Source organism: Anabrus simplex, chromosome 1 (assembly GCF_040414725.1).
Source record: "Anabrus simplex isolate iqAnaSimp1 chromosome 1, ASM4041472v1, whole genome shotgun sequence".
Lineage (NCBI taxonomy): Eukaryota > Metazoa > Arthropoda > Insecta > Orthoptera > Tettigoniidae > Anabrus > Anabrus simplex.
In genome coordinates, this window is record NC_090265.1 from 1144415466 (window position 1) to 1144434546 (window position 19081).

At 39.7% G+C, this 19081-nt stretch overlaps 1 protein-coding gene across 4 annotated transcripts in view; it reads left to right on the top strand.

Moving 5' to 3' along the window:
• The first annotated feature begins 684 nt into the window (after positions 1-684).
• DNaseII (deoxyribonuclease II) overlaps positions 685-19081 on the top strand; it is a 342513-nt gene continuing 324116 nt past the window's right edge. For 2 of the 4 annotated variants that reach the window (XR_010858599.2, XM_067137402.2), the window contains exons 1-3: positions 693-1203; positions 1419-1608; positions 9922-10165. Coding sequence is in view for 3 of the 4 variants with exons in the window: in XM_067137402.2 (XP_066993503.1) it covers positions 1097-1203; positions 1419-1608; positions 9922-10165 (541 nt within the window). In the remaining variant the exon portion in view is untranslated. Of the gene's footprint in view, positions 1204-1418; positions 1609-9921; positions 10166-19081 lie in introns of all 4 variants that reach the window. The other 2 variants (XM_067137404.2, XM_067137401.2) reach the window with 2 other exon arrangements.

A 19081-nucleotide genomic window follows, 5' to 3' on the forward strand; every position in this document is an offset into this window, starting at 1 on the left:
TATTGGACTTCTCACTACTCCCTCCAGGGTTGGTTGTACTGCGCTGAGATCGGCTCTTCGGAGTTAAGTTGGTCATGTTTAGTGACTGTGCAGTATTTTCGTTTAGCTGCCTTGGGCCGTATCTGCCCATACGGTACTTAATTTAGAAAAGGCTTGACAATGAAAAGTTTTAAGTGCCCCCTGCCGCGGCAGGGGTCTGGTTTCTTAACGGGTCGGCGCAGTCACTTGTATGATCGGTTTACCATCAGAAATGCAGCCAAAACGGGGAATATTGGTGAGGGATGAGGCGCAGTGTGTACGTTCAATACCCCGAGGTGGACTATGGGTCGTAAACTTGTCACTATCGTATGAGAGCGAGTTCTTTTTTTTCACGTGGTTGAGGCCACAGACAAGATACGGCAATGGCGCACCATGTGTACGTGCTGTAGTTTATGTAGGCGAGGAAAATCGGGTTTCTACGACTATGCGTAAGGCCCGTATCGAGATCATACAATCCTACTCTACCAGTCTCAATACAGGGACCAGCAGAACAACCTAACAGTACGAAGTAAAGAGCTGTCAGTGTCCAAGTGAACGCTCCCGTCGGGGGCCTCCAGTTAAAAAATCCTTGAGTCAGCAGGTGTTACTCGCGTCGCTCCGCAGGGGAATGCGACCCGGGCACAGAGCACGACGATTGTAGGCCAAAGACAAATGCTCCGAAGTGTATACGGTTAACTAAGGCTGTACCACCGCGCTACGTAGTACTCGTTTCGCCGCAGAATCTCTTCTTTCCTTCCCCCCCTCCCCCTCTCCTCCCGCAGAGTTGGAGTTGAACAACCGCTCTGCTGAATGGTGCTGCGCATGTGTCAAACCAAGGGAAGTTGTGGTCTGTTCTGTTGCATGTTGATTATTGGCACTTGTCCAACAACTAACCAAGAAGAAGAAGATTACTGACATTTCTTTTGTTCTTCAGCAAGTACCTTCAGTGACCTTATCAGAGTTCTGGAAACTGTTGTAGAGACTTTGTTTCAAAGCGTTCGTTAAGCCACTCCTACTTCCGTTTATTTACACATTCTCTTTGTTTATTTGTATTTTGTATGATCGAAGTTCTTCCGATATGTCTGTTGTGAATACAATCTGCAGATTGTGGACATTGTTGTTGCTGTTGTTATCAGGTGAAGGGAGATTGCAGTGTCGGGATGATGGTAACAGACCTGTAGATTGGTAGGTTATTTGGCCACCCTTTAATTATAATGTTTTAGAAGAATTGTTATTAGTAATTGTGAAATATTTATTGTACCGTATATACAGTTGGATTCATGCTATTGTTGCAGTTCCATGTTGTCAATAAATCATAGTTATAATTTTGAAAGACATCTTTGCCGTCGGTTATACAGTATTTTATGATATTTCTTCCTTGTGTATTTGTTCTGTTTCAGGTTAGTAGCTTACAAATTGCCACTAATGAAGGAAAGCTCCAATCCTATCATCAGAAAGGGATTGGGATATGTATATATTACTTCTGACAGCATAGATAGTGGTTGGACTCTATCTGCTAAATCCGCCAATGGATCGGACTCTTTCCTTGGTCATTCATTGAAACCTTTGTATGAAACCACCATAAACAATGTAAGAAGACTGAGAAGGTACCATTTTTTCATGCACTTTATTAATTTTCTTTTGTTGTTTGTTGGAGCGTTTTATTCAGGATTCCGACAGATGAGTTGGATCTTCTCTATGCACGCGTATTCTGCAACTTGGTCAAGTGGATTTGATCTGTGATCACACTTCCTTACAAGATTCTTTGGGAACATGTTATCTGATGCCTGGTACTTGGCTATTTGACTCGTGGCAGAGGCATGACAAAAATTCTGTGAGTCTGGATACAAAAATACTAATCCTGCCTTTCAAAGAAAATTTAAATATCTTAGGTAACTATCATACTGTGACTTACATCACAGTGATCAAAGCATAATTTGTTTTAACTGTATGAATTATTGTGAAATTATTACCCTGATTTTTTGCACATTTTATTTAAAAAAATAAAACATTTAAGATTTGAAATCAGTATTAAGAAGTAGGCTTAGGCTATGTGCCTTTTTTCTGCTGAGTCTGTATTTCTAGTAGGCATTTCAGTTCAAGCATAAGTCATAAGGAATATCTGCCTACTGTGGTAAAAGTGTATTCAGTTCATTTCAAAGGATATGGGTTTGATTCCCCTTCAGGAAGTCAAAGTAATTGGAAACAATTTCACTTCTGGAGAGGCTCATGGCCCAGCTTACTCAACTTTACTGAAAATTAGTACAAAGTTAATTTTTGGAATCAAAGATATCCAGAGATAGGGCTAACTACACTGTCTCACTTTGGGCCGTTTCTACCACTTGCTAGTAAAGTAACCGGTAACTTACCGTGTAAAAGGTTATTTCCGTCTGACGGTTCCAGGAGGTGCCTTAAAGAGCTCGTGCACCCTCGTCTCTACCGCAGGACCACAAAGTGACAGATTTCATATTATGACAGTTAAGCATCGTTAAAACGCCTTGTGGTATGGACTTACTTATTTTGTTAGAAGGTGAATAGGCAGTCTGTCAATCTATTGGGGGAAGGTCTTGCCACATGATCATAAAGAACTACCCTCACTATCCTGGCATAATCAGAGTGCCTCTCTGTCTGTGAGTAGAGCTCTTAAATTTTGATGTCTCCGGTATTCCTCATCTTCTAGTACCAGGCCTAGGATCTCTCTAAGAATTGTCTCTCTCAAACAAGCCTTTTCTGTTAGTGACAGGTACTCTATGGCATACAACGCTTCTAGGTGGATGACTGTTGTGCTTCAGCTTCAGATTATGTGATTGGCATCACTTTTTGTATGTTTTTTGTTGTTTGGTAGTGTTTTAAGTGTTGGACTAACACGTCAAAGGTTTACAGTGATACACGAGCAGTGAAAGGGCTAGGATTGGGAAGATAGCGTCTGTGGCGTTAATTATTGCCTGGAGTGAAAATTGATGTTTTGTGTCACTCATTATGTCAGTTCCAGCTTATTGACACTTGCAAAGAGTTGTTTATATTTTTTTCTAATATTTTGAATTTTGCTCAATTACTTAAAACCAGACAGTCTTTCATTTAGTACTATTAAAGTATAAGAATTTTCATAAAAATTTCGGATGTGTTGGTGATGTTAGAATAAATAACTACCGGGTGAGTTGGCCGTGCGGTTAGGAGCGCGCAGCTGTGAGCTCGCATCCCGGAGATAGTGGGTTTGAACCCCACTGTTGGCAGCCCTTAAGATGGCTTTCCGTGGTTTCCCATTTTCACACCAGGCAAATGTACCTTAATTAAGGCCACGGCCGCTTCCTTCCCATTCCTGGGCCTTTCCTATCCCATAAGACCTATCTGTGTCAGTGCGACGTAAAACAAATAGTAAAAACAAACTCATGAGATCACAATCAAACTGTACCGAGCGGAATTAATAACTTGGTATGGAAGTAAAAAAAACAATTGAATGATGATGCAAAATTTATTAAGAACTTTAAAAACAAACAACAAACAATCCATATATCTCACCAAAATTAACACATCCATTTATGTTTTTCAGTAAATTTGTTAACTGTATTCATAGAGAAACATTTGAAGATGCCACAGATTTTATAGGTCAGATTCAGTTGTTTATTTTGCTAATGCTTGTTTTCATAATTGTTCTAATTTATTGTATTTCAAAACCTGTACATATTTGCTGTTTACATTTGCCAAGTTCATATTTTTATTTCGAGAGGCGGGGAGCCGTCAAGGTCCCTTCCCATTTCACCGCCCCATTCAACCCTTTACTCTGATTTTAATTATTTTAACATTTTAAAATTCATATAAGTTAGTTTTTAAGCATAACAGGGTACTTATTAAGATGTCTTTTAAGATGATAAAATATGCTCTGTAATTTCACCTAAGTATTGTAACATAGCTGAAGATGTCCCCAGTGGAACAAAACATGTACTATAAATGATTACAGTCGAAACTGGTTAAGACGTCCTTCTTTAGCTCGTTTCCCTGGTTATTATGTCATTATTCCAAAATCACAGTCTATGTCCTATTAACACACGAGAAGTCGTACCCGCGGCAGTCTGCCACACTCTTTAAATATTTGTTAATAATTTTGTTGCTAGCCATTGTAGGGCTTAAGGCTCGTTTCATTCCTCCCCTCCCTCTCTCTCGCCTGACGTTGATTATTGGCAGTGTATTGCCTGCTGTGTTCTGGAGTAGTTTACGTTTTCTTTCACTCTCGCATCTGCCGCGGCAAATTGCCTTCGTGTGAAACCTCGCGTAGGGCATTCTTTGTGAAACCTCGCGTAGGGCATTCTTACATGACTGCATTTCCAAGAAAGTTTTTTAAGTAAAGTTCATGAGGTTTATGGTGGCTTTCAATGAAGTGTAGTTCTGTAGTTTTATCTTGAATTGTGACCAAATCATTCACTGAAATGTACAAATGCAAATGTTGAGGCAATTTGCTCACGTGCAACCTCTCACACTCTTTAAGAACTCACGTAATTTTGCCAGATTTTGTAAAAATTTCATTAATTTGTTTACATTGAGAAAATATTGTTACTGGGTTATTATGTTAGTACTAGATGAAAAGCAGTTAAACAGGGTACATATTTATATATTTATCAGAGCATTCACTGCAAAAGGAAAATTGCAGGTCATTAAAATACTAAGTGTGAGCAATGTGCCTTCGCGCGACCACTCACGTTCTAAAACGGGTGCGACCTCTCGCGTATTAAATACATGTTAAAGAAACCTAGATAGCACATTTACGTCACTCTTTAGTACGTTCATAATATTCCCACCATAAGAAATTTAAATTAGCATTCCTGGCCATGTTGCATGCACGATGTGCCAGCAACGACTGGCCTGGGTGAGGATTTGGTAGAGAACTTAATTTTACAGCCCTAGAATGTCGGCCTACAGCTGCAGGAAGCATCAGTCTCAAGCCAGTCTTTGATGTGGGCGTGTGTTTGTTTGGATCGCACAACAGGAGCACGTGTAACGTGTTGGTGCTTCATTTTATGATCATAAGTGCATTGTGTAACAATGTACATAAATTAGGCCTACTGTGCGTGCATATACAGTTGACGTGTTGGTGCTTAATTTATGTCCTATTAAATACATGCAAAAGAAACCTGGATAGCACATTTATGCTGCTCTTTAGTACGTTCGTAATATTCCCATGATAAGAAATTTAAATGAGCATTCCTGGCCACATGCGCGCATGATTTACCAGCAATGACTGGCTTGGGTAAGGATTTAGTAGAGAACTTGATTTCACGGCCCTAACATGTCGGCCTACAGCTGCAGCGAGTGTCAACCAGAGGAAAGAATATTTTAGATGTGGTGCTGATAGTCAGATGGGGAAAAAAAACAAAAAAAAAAAAAACAACTTTGCCCAACAACCCCAAGCGACCGTTGCTCAGCCTGAAGGCCTGCAGATTATGAGGTGTCGTGTGGTCAGCACGACGAATCCCCTCGGCCGTTATTCTTGGCTTTCTAGACCTGGGTCACCATCTCACTGTCAGATAGCTCCTCAATTGTAATCACGTAGGCTGAGTGGACCTAGAGCCAGCCCCCATATCCAGGTAAAAATCTCTGACCTGGCTGGGAATTGAACCCGGAGTCTCCCGGTAAGAGGCAGGCACACTACTCCTACACCGCAGGGCTAGCCAAAGTCAGATAAGCTCTATAGAATAGCTGAAGTGATAAATGGTATAAGTGATCAAGAAGTAGTTTCAATTGTCGTGAAAATTAAATGTGATAAAGAAGAAGTTTGTAACAGTAGGACTATTAAGCAATACCGTATGGTTGGAAAAAAGAGGCATGAGAGAAATTTTAAAAGTAATTATGGTCAGTGCAGAAGAATAAATTAAAAATTAAACTATGAGATTGGTTTAAAGCAGTTGTGTTGAGGAGTGTGAAAACATGTACCAGGTGGTAAAGAATGATCAAGACCCTAAAAAACAACAGAGAAATAAAGAGTTTAAGAAGGAGGTGCAGGTTAGAAGGAAATATAGTTAGGAATGGTTGTGGAAGTAAGGAGATATTGAAGGGAATACTAGGATATGAAATTTATTTTTAAAATGTCAGCTAAGGATAACATGATGAGAAGCATAATTTTGGCAGTCATAAAATTTTTGTGGAAAGTGGAAGGGTATATATAGGCACTAAAGGCAGAAAGAAGTTCCAGGAAGGACATTTCACAAATCATTAATGAACAAGAGGAGTATGTATGTGAAGATTTACAGAAAGGAGAAGTATTTAATAAGCAGTATGTAAAGATGATTGGATATAAGGATAATGTTCTGGTGAAGGAAGTGAATAATGCTCAGTAAGTACTGAAATTGACCTATGATAACAAATATATTTATAAAAAGATACAGACATCAACAATTAGAAAAACAACTGGAATTGATGAGATTTCTGAGGAACTGAAGGCAATGGATTGGGATATAGTACCTTATCTGAAGCACTCATTTGATTAGTTTGCATGAAGGAGTTACAAAAAATAAATGGAGAGTTGCTATAGCAGCCCCAGTGTACAAATGATAGGGTGATTAACATAAAGTGGGTAAGTACAGGCCAGTCAGCTTGACATGTGTTGCATGTGCACTAGCATCAAAATGCTTAAACTCACCTTGAGAAAATCCAGTTCTTGTTATTTATTTGGCAGCAGAATTGTGATATTTCAAATTACGGGTATTTTCAATCAAAATATAAACATAGCAGCCATTATACACCGACTGACACATTATAAAACAATTTATGCTTCAGATAATGGCAAGCAATGTCTTTTAAGCTACTCTTAATTGCCATAAGACATATCTGTGTCGGAGTGACATAAAGCAAATTAAAAAAAGTTAGTGCTGCTGTGTTCAAAGTCTGTGCTGATCCATGTGCCCCCCTTTTGCTGTGATTACTGTTAGACAAATACTCAGCATTCTTTTGGTTAATTTTTTCCAACATCTCTGCAGTTATATTTTCCTATGCTTGCAAAAGACATTGCCAAAGGTCTTCAGAACTGTTGATAGAAGATTGTTTTGCCTTACAGTCAAGTTCATCCCACAAAAACTCAATGCAATCTCCAATCTTTTCATTATCGAAATAACTCCAAACGATAATGCTACTAATCCCATACTTCACAGTTGGCAGGATACCCGTTTTGGGGAAAAACAGGGAAATAAAAACAAAGAAAATATGCAGGGAAATGACTTGTCATGTGAGAATTAAGCTTTCGATCTAAGACTGGACCCAAATGGAATGATCGAGCAAAACTGATATATGTAGACGTGATGCAAGTCATACGCAGTGAGGAGTACTTTGAGAGAGAGATAGAGTGAGTGTACATGATTGAAGGAGAGTGAATTGAAAAGATAGACATACTTGCACTAACCGCTTAAAAATGGTATTACATGAGGTGTGCGATGTATCTAGTATTGCATTAGTTGGAGTGTAGTTTTCATTCAGCATTACAAATTTTTCTTATTTACTAGTATCTTTTTTTTTTTTTTTTTTTTTTTTTTTTTTTGCAAGTTGTTTTACATTGCACCGACACAGATAGGTCTTATGGCGACGATGGGACAGGAAAGGGCTAGGAGTAGGAAGGAAGCGGCCGTGGCCTTAATTAAGGTACAGCCCTAGCATTTGCCTGCTGTGAAAATGGGAAACCACGGAAAGCCATTATCAGGGCTGCCGACAGTGGGGTTCGAACCTATTATCTCCCGAATACTGGATACTGGCCGCACCGGTATCTTTCTCACTCCTTAAAGTTTATATATTAGCTTCTCTGTGAAAGGTGGAAACTTCCGTCAGAGTTGGTAACATGTTTGTTGTTGATAATCTGATGTCGGTCAGTCATTCTTATTCAGTGATCATTAACTTTTTGGCTATGAAATTGTTTTAGTTTTCATTCAATATATTGCATAGTGTCCATTATGGATTGGTCAAAATTTAATCCAGCACGGTTATAATCATCATTGCAACTGGAATTTCAGCCTTGGTTGCAAGAAATACCCAATGATTCAAAAATTGCTTTTTTAATATGTGCCTCTGGCTGGGAGTATACTCCCAGTATACTGTATAGAGTAATAAAAGTTACAGGATTATGAACCTCTGCATAAAGACCTATAGAACATGATGTGAGATGAACAGCAGACAATGGGGTGAAGTCAAGTTGTAAGTTTCAGTAAGAGGAAAAGTTTTTCCCAGTTTTAATTGCTGTGTTGATGGGGTGAAAGTACCTCATGGGGATCACTGTTAAGAACCTAAGAGGGATCTTCAGTTGTGTAATCACATTAATGAGGTTGATCAAGCAAGCGGCTGCACAGTTTGGGTCACATAGTTCTTAACTTGGACCAGGCTGTGCCTTAATTAAGGCCATGGTTGCTTTCTTCCCGCTCCTATGTTTTGCTATCCCCTTGTCTCCATAAGACCTATCTGTGTCAGTGCAACATAAAAAATAGAGGTACAGATCTCTTCATATGGTATGAGGGTATCAAGGGGTTTCAGTAGGGATGTAAAGGAGAGGGCCTACAAGTTGCTGGTAAGATCTCAGATTGAGTTTGGGATCTCTCACCATGATTACTTGATACTAGAACTGGAGGAGATCCATAGGAAAGCAGCACAATTTGTTCTGGGTGATTGCTGACAAAAGAGTAGTGTCACAAAAATGTTGTAACCTTTGTGGGAGTAAGGAGATGAGCTGCTTGTTAAGTAGTATGTTCTGAGCTGTCAATGGAGAGTTGGTGAGGAATGACAGTAGTAGGTTGAGTGGAGTTTCTAAAAGAAGAAAAACCGAGCTCGATAGCTGCAGTCGCTTAAGTGCGGCCAGTATCCAGTATTCGGGAGATAGTAGGTTCGAACCCCACTCTCGGCAGCCCTGAAAATGGTTTTCCGTGGTTTCCCATTTTCACACCAGGCAAATGCTGGGGCTGTACCTTAATTAAGGCCACGGCCACTTCCTTCTCACTCCTAGCCCTTTCCTGTCCTATCGTCGCCATAAGACCTATCTGTGTCGGTGCGACGTAAAGCAACTAGAAAAAAAAAAGAAAAAAAAGAAAGGAAAGATCACAAGATCTAGATAAAGTAGGATTTCAAGAGGACAAATATTTGTTTGTAGGCAGAGAAATTATAGAGTGGACTAATTTACCAAGGGAGATGTTTGATAAATTTCAAAGTTGTTTTAAATCATGTAAGAAAAGACTAGATAAACAATTGATAGAGAATCTGCCACCTGGGCAACAGCCCTAAATGTACATTAGTTGTGATCAAATTTAAAATTGGTAATTGATTGATATTACACTTTTATGTTTTTCATTTGACTCACACTCATAAATATTTGCGACTCTTTTCAACCACACTGTATATCTGAATACAATTGTTGTAAATATTAAGAAAGAGAGGCTATAATAAATAATAATAATAATAATAATAATAATAATAATAATAATAATAATCGTATGGCCTCAGCTACCGTGTGCAGACATTTCAATTTGACGCCATCTGGCTGTCTGCTCGTCAATTTCGACGTTCCGTTTTACTCTAGGCCCCCACTAGATGGCAGACCGAGTAAACCGAAACTCTCTTGGGCGTCTATGGCTGAGATTTAATTAATTTTGTCGGGTAAACACCAAATGTGTCACCAGAGAAGAGAGGCTATAACGTAATACTATATATGTATCCTTGGATGATAGAATGTATTATAAAATAAAATAGTCTTTGGTCTTCATGATTTGAAGGGAAAATATAAAGTCTGTACATAATAACTTCATAACTGTCTGGAAGAAAGGACTTAACTAATAGTTTTGCCCTTAAAAAATTGGTCATAATATTGCAAAAGTGTTGATATAGAGTCATCCCTAGTGCTGAGTGAATGTTTATCATAGTGCTGATATACTGTACACTTTTCAGGACCTCCTTTGGCTGTTATACAATGATGAAACCCCAAACAAGACTGTCACTTTTGATTTGGGACACACAAAGGGAATTGTATTATCAGAAGTTGATGGTGGTATATGGTTGGTGCACAGTGTACCACGATACCCACCAATACCTGGTACTCCACAAAGTGCTTACAGCTATCCCCACTCTGGAACTTACTTTGGCCAGAGCTTCCTCTGTATAAGCCTTGCCATGGACCAGCTGGATCTTGTGGGTGAGTTGCATTAAGATCACATTAACGTTGCACAGGAAGCTGGTTGTCTTTTTGAAGTATTCCATATTATTTGTTCAGGTTTTCTGAATGGTGAACAGTACTTTGTTATATGTGTACAAATTGCATCTAGGGCATCTCAAATCTAGGGCATCACTTTATGATTACCATCACCATAGAGTATGCCCGTGCCTCCCTGATAGTGTATAATGCAGGTGTTGATTGTGAAGCATGTCTAACTTCCCCTTCTATGGACCAAATGTAACGAAACCCATGTTCTACGGAGGTCCAAGAGGGAAAGTAGGCACACAATTAAAGGGTCACCACTGTAATTTGCAACTGTACATCTATATACACTGACTGACAGAGCAAATGCAACACCAAGAAGGAGTGGTTCGAAAGGGATGAAAGTTGGGGAAAAAACAGAGACGGCACGGACGAATAATTGATGTTTATTTCAAACCGATATGCAGGTTACACAATGCGCACGGCATCGACTCAGTAGGATGTAGGACCACCGCGAGCGGCGATGCACGCAGAAACACGTCGAGGTACAGAGTCAATAAGAGTGCGGATGGTGTCCTGAGGGATGGTTCTCCATTCTCTGTCAACCATTTGCCACAGTTGGTCGTTCGTACGAGGCTGGGGCAGAGTTTGCAAACAGCGTCCAATGAGATCCCACACGTGTTCGATTGGTGAGAGATCCGGAGAGTACGCTGGCCACGGAAGCATCTGTACACCTCGTAGATCCTGTTGGGAGATGCGAGCAGTGTGTGGGCGGGCATTATCCTGCTGAAACAGAGCATTGGGCAGCCCCTGAAGGTACGGGAGTGCCACCGGCCGCAGCACATGCTGCACGTAGCGGTGGGCATTTAATGTGCCTTGAATACGCACTAGAGGTGACGTGGAATCATACGCAATAGCGCCCCAAACCATGATGCCGCGTTGTCTAGCGGTAGGGCACTCCACAGTTACTGCCGGATTTGACCTTTCTCCACGCCGACGCCACACTCGTCTGCGGTGACTATCACTGACAGAACAGAAGCGTGACTCATCGGAGAACACGACGTTCCGCCATTCCCTCATCCAAGTCGCTCTAGCCCGGCACCATGCCAGGCGTGCACGTCTATGCTGTGGAGTCAATGGTAGTCTTCTGAGCGGACGCCGGGAGTGCAGGCCTCCTTCAACCAATCGACGGGAAATTGTTCTGGTCGATATTGGAACAGGGAACAGCCAGGGTGTCTTGCATATGCTGAAGAATGGCGGTTGACGTGGTGTGCGGGGCTGCCACCGCTTGGCAGCGGATGCGCCGATCCTTGCGTGCTGACGTCACTCGGGCTGCGCCTGGACCCCTCGCATGTGCCACATGTCCCTGCGCCAACCATCTTCGCCACAGGCGCTGCAGCATGGACACATCCCTATGGGTATCGGCTGCGATTTGACGAAGCGACCAACCTGCCCTTCTCAGCCCGATCACCATACCCCTCGTAAAGTCGTCTGTCTGCTGGAAATGCCTCCGTTGACGGCGGCCTGGCATTCTTAGCTATACACGTGTCCTGTGGCACACGACAACACGTTCTACAATGACTGTCGGCTGAGAAATCACGGTACGAAGTGGGCCATTCGCCAACGCCGTGTCCCATTTATCGTTCGCTACGTGCGCAGCACAGCGGCGCATTTCACATCATGAACATACCTCAGTGACGTCAGTCTACCCTGCAATTGGCATAAAGTTCTGACCACTCCTTCTTGATGTTGCATTTGCTCTGTCAGTCAGTGTATAATGTTGTAATTGTCCGGCTCCATGGCTACATGGTTAACATGCTGGCGTTTAGGGGTCCTGGGTTTGATTTCCGGCAGTGTCGGGAATTTTAACCATCATTGGTTAATTTCCCTGGCACGGGGGCTGGGTGTATGTGTTGTCTTCATCATCATTTCATCCTCATCACAACGCGCAGGTCGCCTATGGGTATCAAATAAAAAGACCTGCACCTGGTGAGCTGAACCCGTCCTGGGATATCCCGGCACTAAAAGCCATACGACATTTCATTTCAATGTTGGAATTGACTGCTTGGGGAATGTTGAATGTAGTGAGATTCACAGAGACTGAGTTGTCTGTCTGTTGTGGATAATATATTATCATAAAATATTATCATTTAACCAATGCCTTATTTATGTACATTACCAGTGTGGGAACAAACAAGTATCTTTTGTTTAGATTTATATCATATGGTCACTAGTAATCATCAAAATGTGAAGTAAATAAACCTAAACTTCTTGGAACAATATCTGTATTGGCCAGACACCTGGTTGGTAATTTCTCTTGATAAATTATTCCATGCTCTTACTCCTCGTCCTATAACTGAATATTTGCCCCATTTTGTCTGCTTGAATTCCCACTTTATCTTAATATTATGATCTCTCTTACTTTTAAAAATTCTGCTTCAGTTTATTTGTCCACTTATGTCATTCCATGCCAACTCTCCACTGACAGCTCAAAACATACCACATACTGCAAGTAATGAATTTCATTGTTATGATCCATATTGAAAATGACTGTATATGAACAAGTACAATTTGAGGGTCCACCTGTTCAGTACACAAAATAATCCATTAATTATGATTTCATTTCCTTTTATTCGCAGCACATGTTTCATCCGATATTTGGACATCATCAGCAGATACATATTGACTAAGATTAAAATTGAAATTAAATTAAAACGCAGGTTTCTAAGGAGTACTCCTAGTGGTTTAAACTATCCTGTCTAGAATACAATGATTAAAACATCTAAGGGCCGGTTCTACCACCTACTGGTAAAGTAGCGCGTAATTTGCCCTCCGCGTAAAAGGATGTTTCCGTCCGACCACTCCCAGGTAGCGCTATCGGCAGCATAAATCGTTGTTACCCGGCGCGTAATTTCTCGGCCACTTCGAGGGCCCGATAAGACTTTACCTGCCGGGCAAGTTCTGAGAGCTGAACATTATTAGCTGTATTTCTGGTGATATGCAACTCAAATTAGCTTAGTATACTGAAAAAAGCAGTATACTGTAACAGTGATCGATATTGTATTGCAGGATTTTGAACATTAATGCTTCCCTTTAGTTGCAACGGTCACACCAGCCTCTCTCATCGGCAGCGCAGGGAACACATTTTATACGTCAAGCTTTCGTAAAGAAACTCTAAAAGGATGTAAAATCAAAATCTATTTGGAAATCATTTCAAATGGGCTTTAATTTTCTACTTTTTCAGTTTTCGGACACGAAATATATATTACTGTATGTTTTCCACCTAACCCAAGCGTTTTCGTAGCGTAATGGTTAACACGCTCGCTTCGTAACGCGAAGTGTGCAGGTTCGAGTCTTTATTATGACGAATCTTTTTTAATTCCATTATTAGCGTTGTGTTAATCTGTATACCTCTTTTCATATGTTCTTATCACAATATTATGTCTATTAGGAAAATTGCTTTATATGTATGCTACTTATAGCAAGTGATGTTATGATTAATAGTACATAGGACTGTCGCCCAGGTAGCAGATTCCCTATTAGTTGTTTACATAGTCTTGTAAATTATTTCGAAGAAATTGGAAACTATTCCATTCCAGAATTCCTCTTCCTATGAATGGATATTTATCCCGATTAGTTCTTTACATTTACAGTACCGGTACCTTCCAATTTTATCTCCATAAAGTTAAAAATTAAAATGAAATGCTTTATCAAGAAATGGAAGCATCTGGAACTAAACGAGGTCACAGAACTAGTTGCAAATAGAGCATCGCGTAGATACTTAATCAATTCACAGAAGCCTGCATATAGAATGCTCAAAGGCAATAAGTCCGTAAAGAAGATGTGTGTGTATATACGTATATGGAAGCGCGTAAAAGAGAGTTAAGAACAACGGCAGGGAACGAAAATACATTTTAAAATGTAAATTAGAAATACGATGAAAACCTGCGTACCTTCTATTACGGAACGAGCTACTTGACCAATCTACTACGAGTATACTTTTCAAAAATGCTGCCTTACATGACAGGTTATAACTGGCGTAAGAAAATGTAATCTCGAGATTTGAATCCCAATTAGGTATTGACATTGAAGATCATAGATTAAAATCACGAAAGCTTGACATGAATCGTTGTCCATTACTCTTAAGACTACCCTTATTAGGCTTTTTGGTGATAATCAGCAGACGCAAGCACAGGGAAATAAGACAATCGAAATGGGTTTCATGCATCTGACGATAGATAGCACCACACTCGAAAGCGAGAAATCGCTGAAAATCAGTCTAGCCAACTTCGTATATCGGTGTCTAGCTCCGGGTAGCTATCTAGCGCTTGCGCAGAGGTGGTTGGACGCAAGCCAAAGTACCAGCCGATTTACACCTCCAGGTAGTTTACCTCCCGGGCAGCTGCCAGCCACTTTACCAGCAGATGGTAGAACCGGCCCTAAGTCGATAAAACCTGTAACTACAACCTCTTTCTTATAACAGTTCTTGTTATAAGGAATCTTGACTTGATCTTGATTTTAAGAGATTAGGCATTTTGTAGAGTTCTATGAATGGCTGATTGTCAAGTATCAAGTATTCTTAAAATGGAGCTTGGATATGATTGTGTCGAATAGGGGACTTCTCAAGTTGTACAAAGTATATGTTTTTTCCCCCTCCTATTCAATACATTATTCAACCTCCCTGAGGGGGTTTACGAGTTCATGTCAAATTACCGTATCTCTGTGGATATACGGTACATGTAGTACATGTAGACTCTTTTAAGTCTGTAAAAAAGGAAAGTTCATCTGGAATCCACAAGGCAGTCACAGGCAAGGCAGACCGAGGATTACCTGGAAGAAAACCATAGACAAGGAGATTATTGGAGTTAACAAGACATGGAGGGAGGTAAAAGCATTGGCGGCAGATAGAACAAGCTGGAGAAATTCCATCGAGGCCCTATGTTCCACCTGGAATTTAAGGAAATAAGTCACCAAAGGAAAGAATATGTAAAAGAAAGAAAAAGAAAAGAAAAAAGATTTTGTGAGTGGGAGAACATTTGATATTGAAGTGAATTGCATTTACCCCTTATATTGTTTCCTCCCTACTGCTGACTCAAGTGCCGTCACGTGTACAGAAAAAAGGCTTTTTTTGAATGAATAACTTTACACGGCACACCTGAAGGCCCCCAAACAGCTGACTCTCCTATAATGGAATTCCTTCCAAACACATGTTTCAAATAAAATGTTAGATATTCTATCCAGAAAATGAAACATTAATTATAAGTAAAGGAGTCTTAAGAAAGCTAGATCAATAAAAACTGCAAAATAACACAATCCAAGCATTCTGAAATAGTGAAATACAGGTTTTCTCTTACAGAGAACCTTTCAAAAACTCAATTTTCTGAATCTGTAATTAATATCCTTAATAGAAGACCTAAGTTCAATTGGGCCAATCCTTCTAAAGAAAAGGACTTTTAACTACTATTGTAGAGATAGAATCCAATATTCAAAAACTCCCTATTGAGCAGCAGCAAGATCTAAGGTATGAGATTAAAAGGGAACTTCCTACTTTAGCAGATGGTACCAATGTCAGTTTTTCAGAAGACATTAATAAACAAAATAGAGAACTACAGAGACAAAATACCAGGTGAGTTGGCCGTGCAGTTAGGAGCACACAGCTGTGAGCTTGCATCCAGGAGATAATGAGTTTGAACCGCATTGTCGGCAGCCCAGAAGATGGTTTTCCGTGGTTTCGCATTTTCACTCCAGGCAAATGCTGGGACTGTACCGTAATTAAGGCCACGGCCGCTTCCTTCCCACTCCTACGCCTTTCCTATCTCATTGTCACCGTAAGACCTATCTGTGTCAGTGCAACATAAAGCCAATTGTAAAAAGAAAAACAGAGAAAAACCAACGAAATGATATAATTATCACTAAGGCTGATCACTGTGAAATGGATAAAAAATATTGTATTTAACAAAAACTGAAGCCTTTCTTTCTCTAATGATACCTTCTTAATTGTAAATAAAGATCCCATGATAATCATTCAAAGTAGGCTCAAGGTACTACTTAAAAATTTGTCCTTCATATTAAACGAACAGGAATCACAAAATCTCATTGATATGAGCCCAGTACAGCCCACTGCCCATGCTTTGCCAAAATTACACGACAAGACTGGAATCCCCATTAGACCAATAATAAATTTAGGAGCTCTCCCACTTTAGAACGTTGCAATATATACATACATACATACATACATACATACATACATACATACATACATACATACATACATACATACATACATACATACATACATACATTTTTAAAGAAAAACTATAATTTTTCAACAAGTCATCCATAAACTCCATGGATTTTTCCAATATATATATATATATATATTTTTTTTTTCGTTTACGACCATTAGATACCACGTTAGGTAACAATTACATGTTTCTGGAAGCCTTCTTCACAGCCCAAAACTTTAGCATCCTTTCTCTGGCAGCCTGTCTTCTTTCTTCTGTCCACCTTTTAGTACTACTATAGAAGTAGCATTCGTTACTCGCAGAATGTAGTTGTGTTTCATGTTTTCTTTAAAGAAATCTTAAGTAGATAAGGTGATTTGTGATAGGAAATGGGGGAAAAACATAAGCAAAAAAGATACAGTAAATGCCTGTTAGTAGAGATAATGAAGATCTATGCAAAGGATATAGAGTGTAAGAAAAACGACAAAGATGCTGGATAAGAAAAGAAATTCATAGAAAGCCATGACAGAAGAATTCAGTGCTTCAAGTGATGGAAAACGCAGTGACGAGCAAGATAAATTTCTGTGGAAGGACTTAAAAGCAAAAACAACAAAGCAGAAAGTCATGGATACGCGGGAAAAATTAAAACTGATGGTGGTTTCTTCGTACAGATCGCCTACATCCATTTTCCATTTCCCATTTTCACACTAGGCAAATGCTGGGTCTATACCTTAATTAAGGCCACGGCTACTTCCTTCCCTCTCCTAGGCCTTTTCTACCCTATCATCGCCATAAGACCTATCTGTGTCGGTGCGACGTTAAGAAAAAAAAAAAAAAAAAAAAAAAAAAAAAGAGAGAGAGAGAGAGAGAGAATACCCCTTCCGATTTCTGAAAAGTCCACCGTTGTCAGTGGGAGGGCAAGAAATGGGAATATGCATGCAGTCAATCGCACGCTCGATGTGTGGGAACCAGCCAACATGAAGAATTTCCTTTTATTTTCCGAACAATCATCATCATTTGCAGGCGTACCTCACTAGCGCTTCAACCACGTGATGAGAGATACAGCCAGCAGTCGTGCGGTAAACGTTAATTAGATCACTGGCAACTATACTGAAATTTTCCAGTACAAAACACTCGTAGGGCACACAACAACCGTAATTTGAAAGATACAACAAAAATTAAGAGAGGAAGTGGAAGTGATCTCCATGTAGATTTAGAAGGAAAGGATTCCTTCCTAAGACCAAACGTTCCTGAAACCCTCTCCGTGTGCACACCCCTTTCCTAATTGAATTCTATTTTCCAACATCTCTAATGATTTAGACCACTCTAACTTTCAAATTTATACAATATGCTATTCTAAGATCGACCTCAACTCTTACCTTCATGATAAAACACGCTATGTCATTACCAGGGAACGGATTTATATGTACTAATAATTATTGAAATATGTACATAGCCTATATATTTAGTTATCTTTATTGAAATATGGAATTATATATGGACTTAAAATTACACATATAACATTCATTTCTATTTAATATCAAAATTCAAAGAAGCTAAACAAAGTAGATCTACATGTGACATAATGTTGCACTTCTCATTTTAGTATATTTGAAGAACACACAATCTTTTATTCTGTTACCAAAACAGTGGATTACAAAATGTTATTTTAAGTGCTGGAAAGTGAATCTTCTCCTATGATCTCTAAGGACAGATACATATTGACTGAAACTGCGTTCAACATTGGAAGAGGTAATGGGGGCATGATTCAATTTCACAATATCTGCTGGGGTTAAATCCAATGTTAATTTTACACTTAAATCTCCACACAACATTGCAGCAACCTTTGCCATTTCTTCATATCCAGGATTCTTTGAAAGTACAGTGGCCATCTTCATGTTTGCTGCATCTGCAACTTTACCTGTACCACGATTTAGTTGTTTCACAGTTTTATTCACAACTTTCAGAAAGTGAGAGATGCGAGTTTTGGAGCCCTTTCAGTGTTTTTGTGATGCATGAAAAATTATGCTGAATGTAACATAAGTCATTTCTCACACTTGTATCGCAGACAACTGTTTTTGCGGCTTCAGTTGAGGCTGCATCTTCAAAGTCCATGGCATGCAGAACGTTCTTAATACAGTCTATATATTCAACATAATATTCAACCGCTTGCAGCCACGTACTCCACCTAGTTGGAATCAGCTTAGGCGGCAATGGAATCTCTGGGTACATTTCTTTCAAAAGGTGAACTCTTCTGTGGGCTTTGAAAAAAACTTTTTTCACTGAGGAAATCAGTAAATCTACTTTGGGGTAACTGCCTCTTACCACTTCTGCCACACAATGAAAGGCATGTGCTACATATGTTAAAAGAGTAATCTTAGGATATACAGCACATAATGCTTCTCCGGCTTTTATCATATAAGGTACGGCATCGCTAACAAAAAGTAACACTTTATTATACTTAATGTCCTGTGGCCAGAGGATACCCATAGCCTCATTGAACAGTTTTGCTGTAGTTTTTTTTTATCGCACTTTTCTAGAACATCACAGTGTAAGAGAATCTGTTTAATCTTCGCTTAACAAACCAATGATTACGTTGCCAATTAGTCTGCCTTTCTTTGTCTGTTGTCTCATCAATGGAAACCCAAATTGGACCATCTTTAATCTCTTGCCTTATCTTCTGAACAGT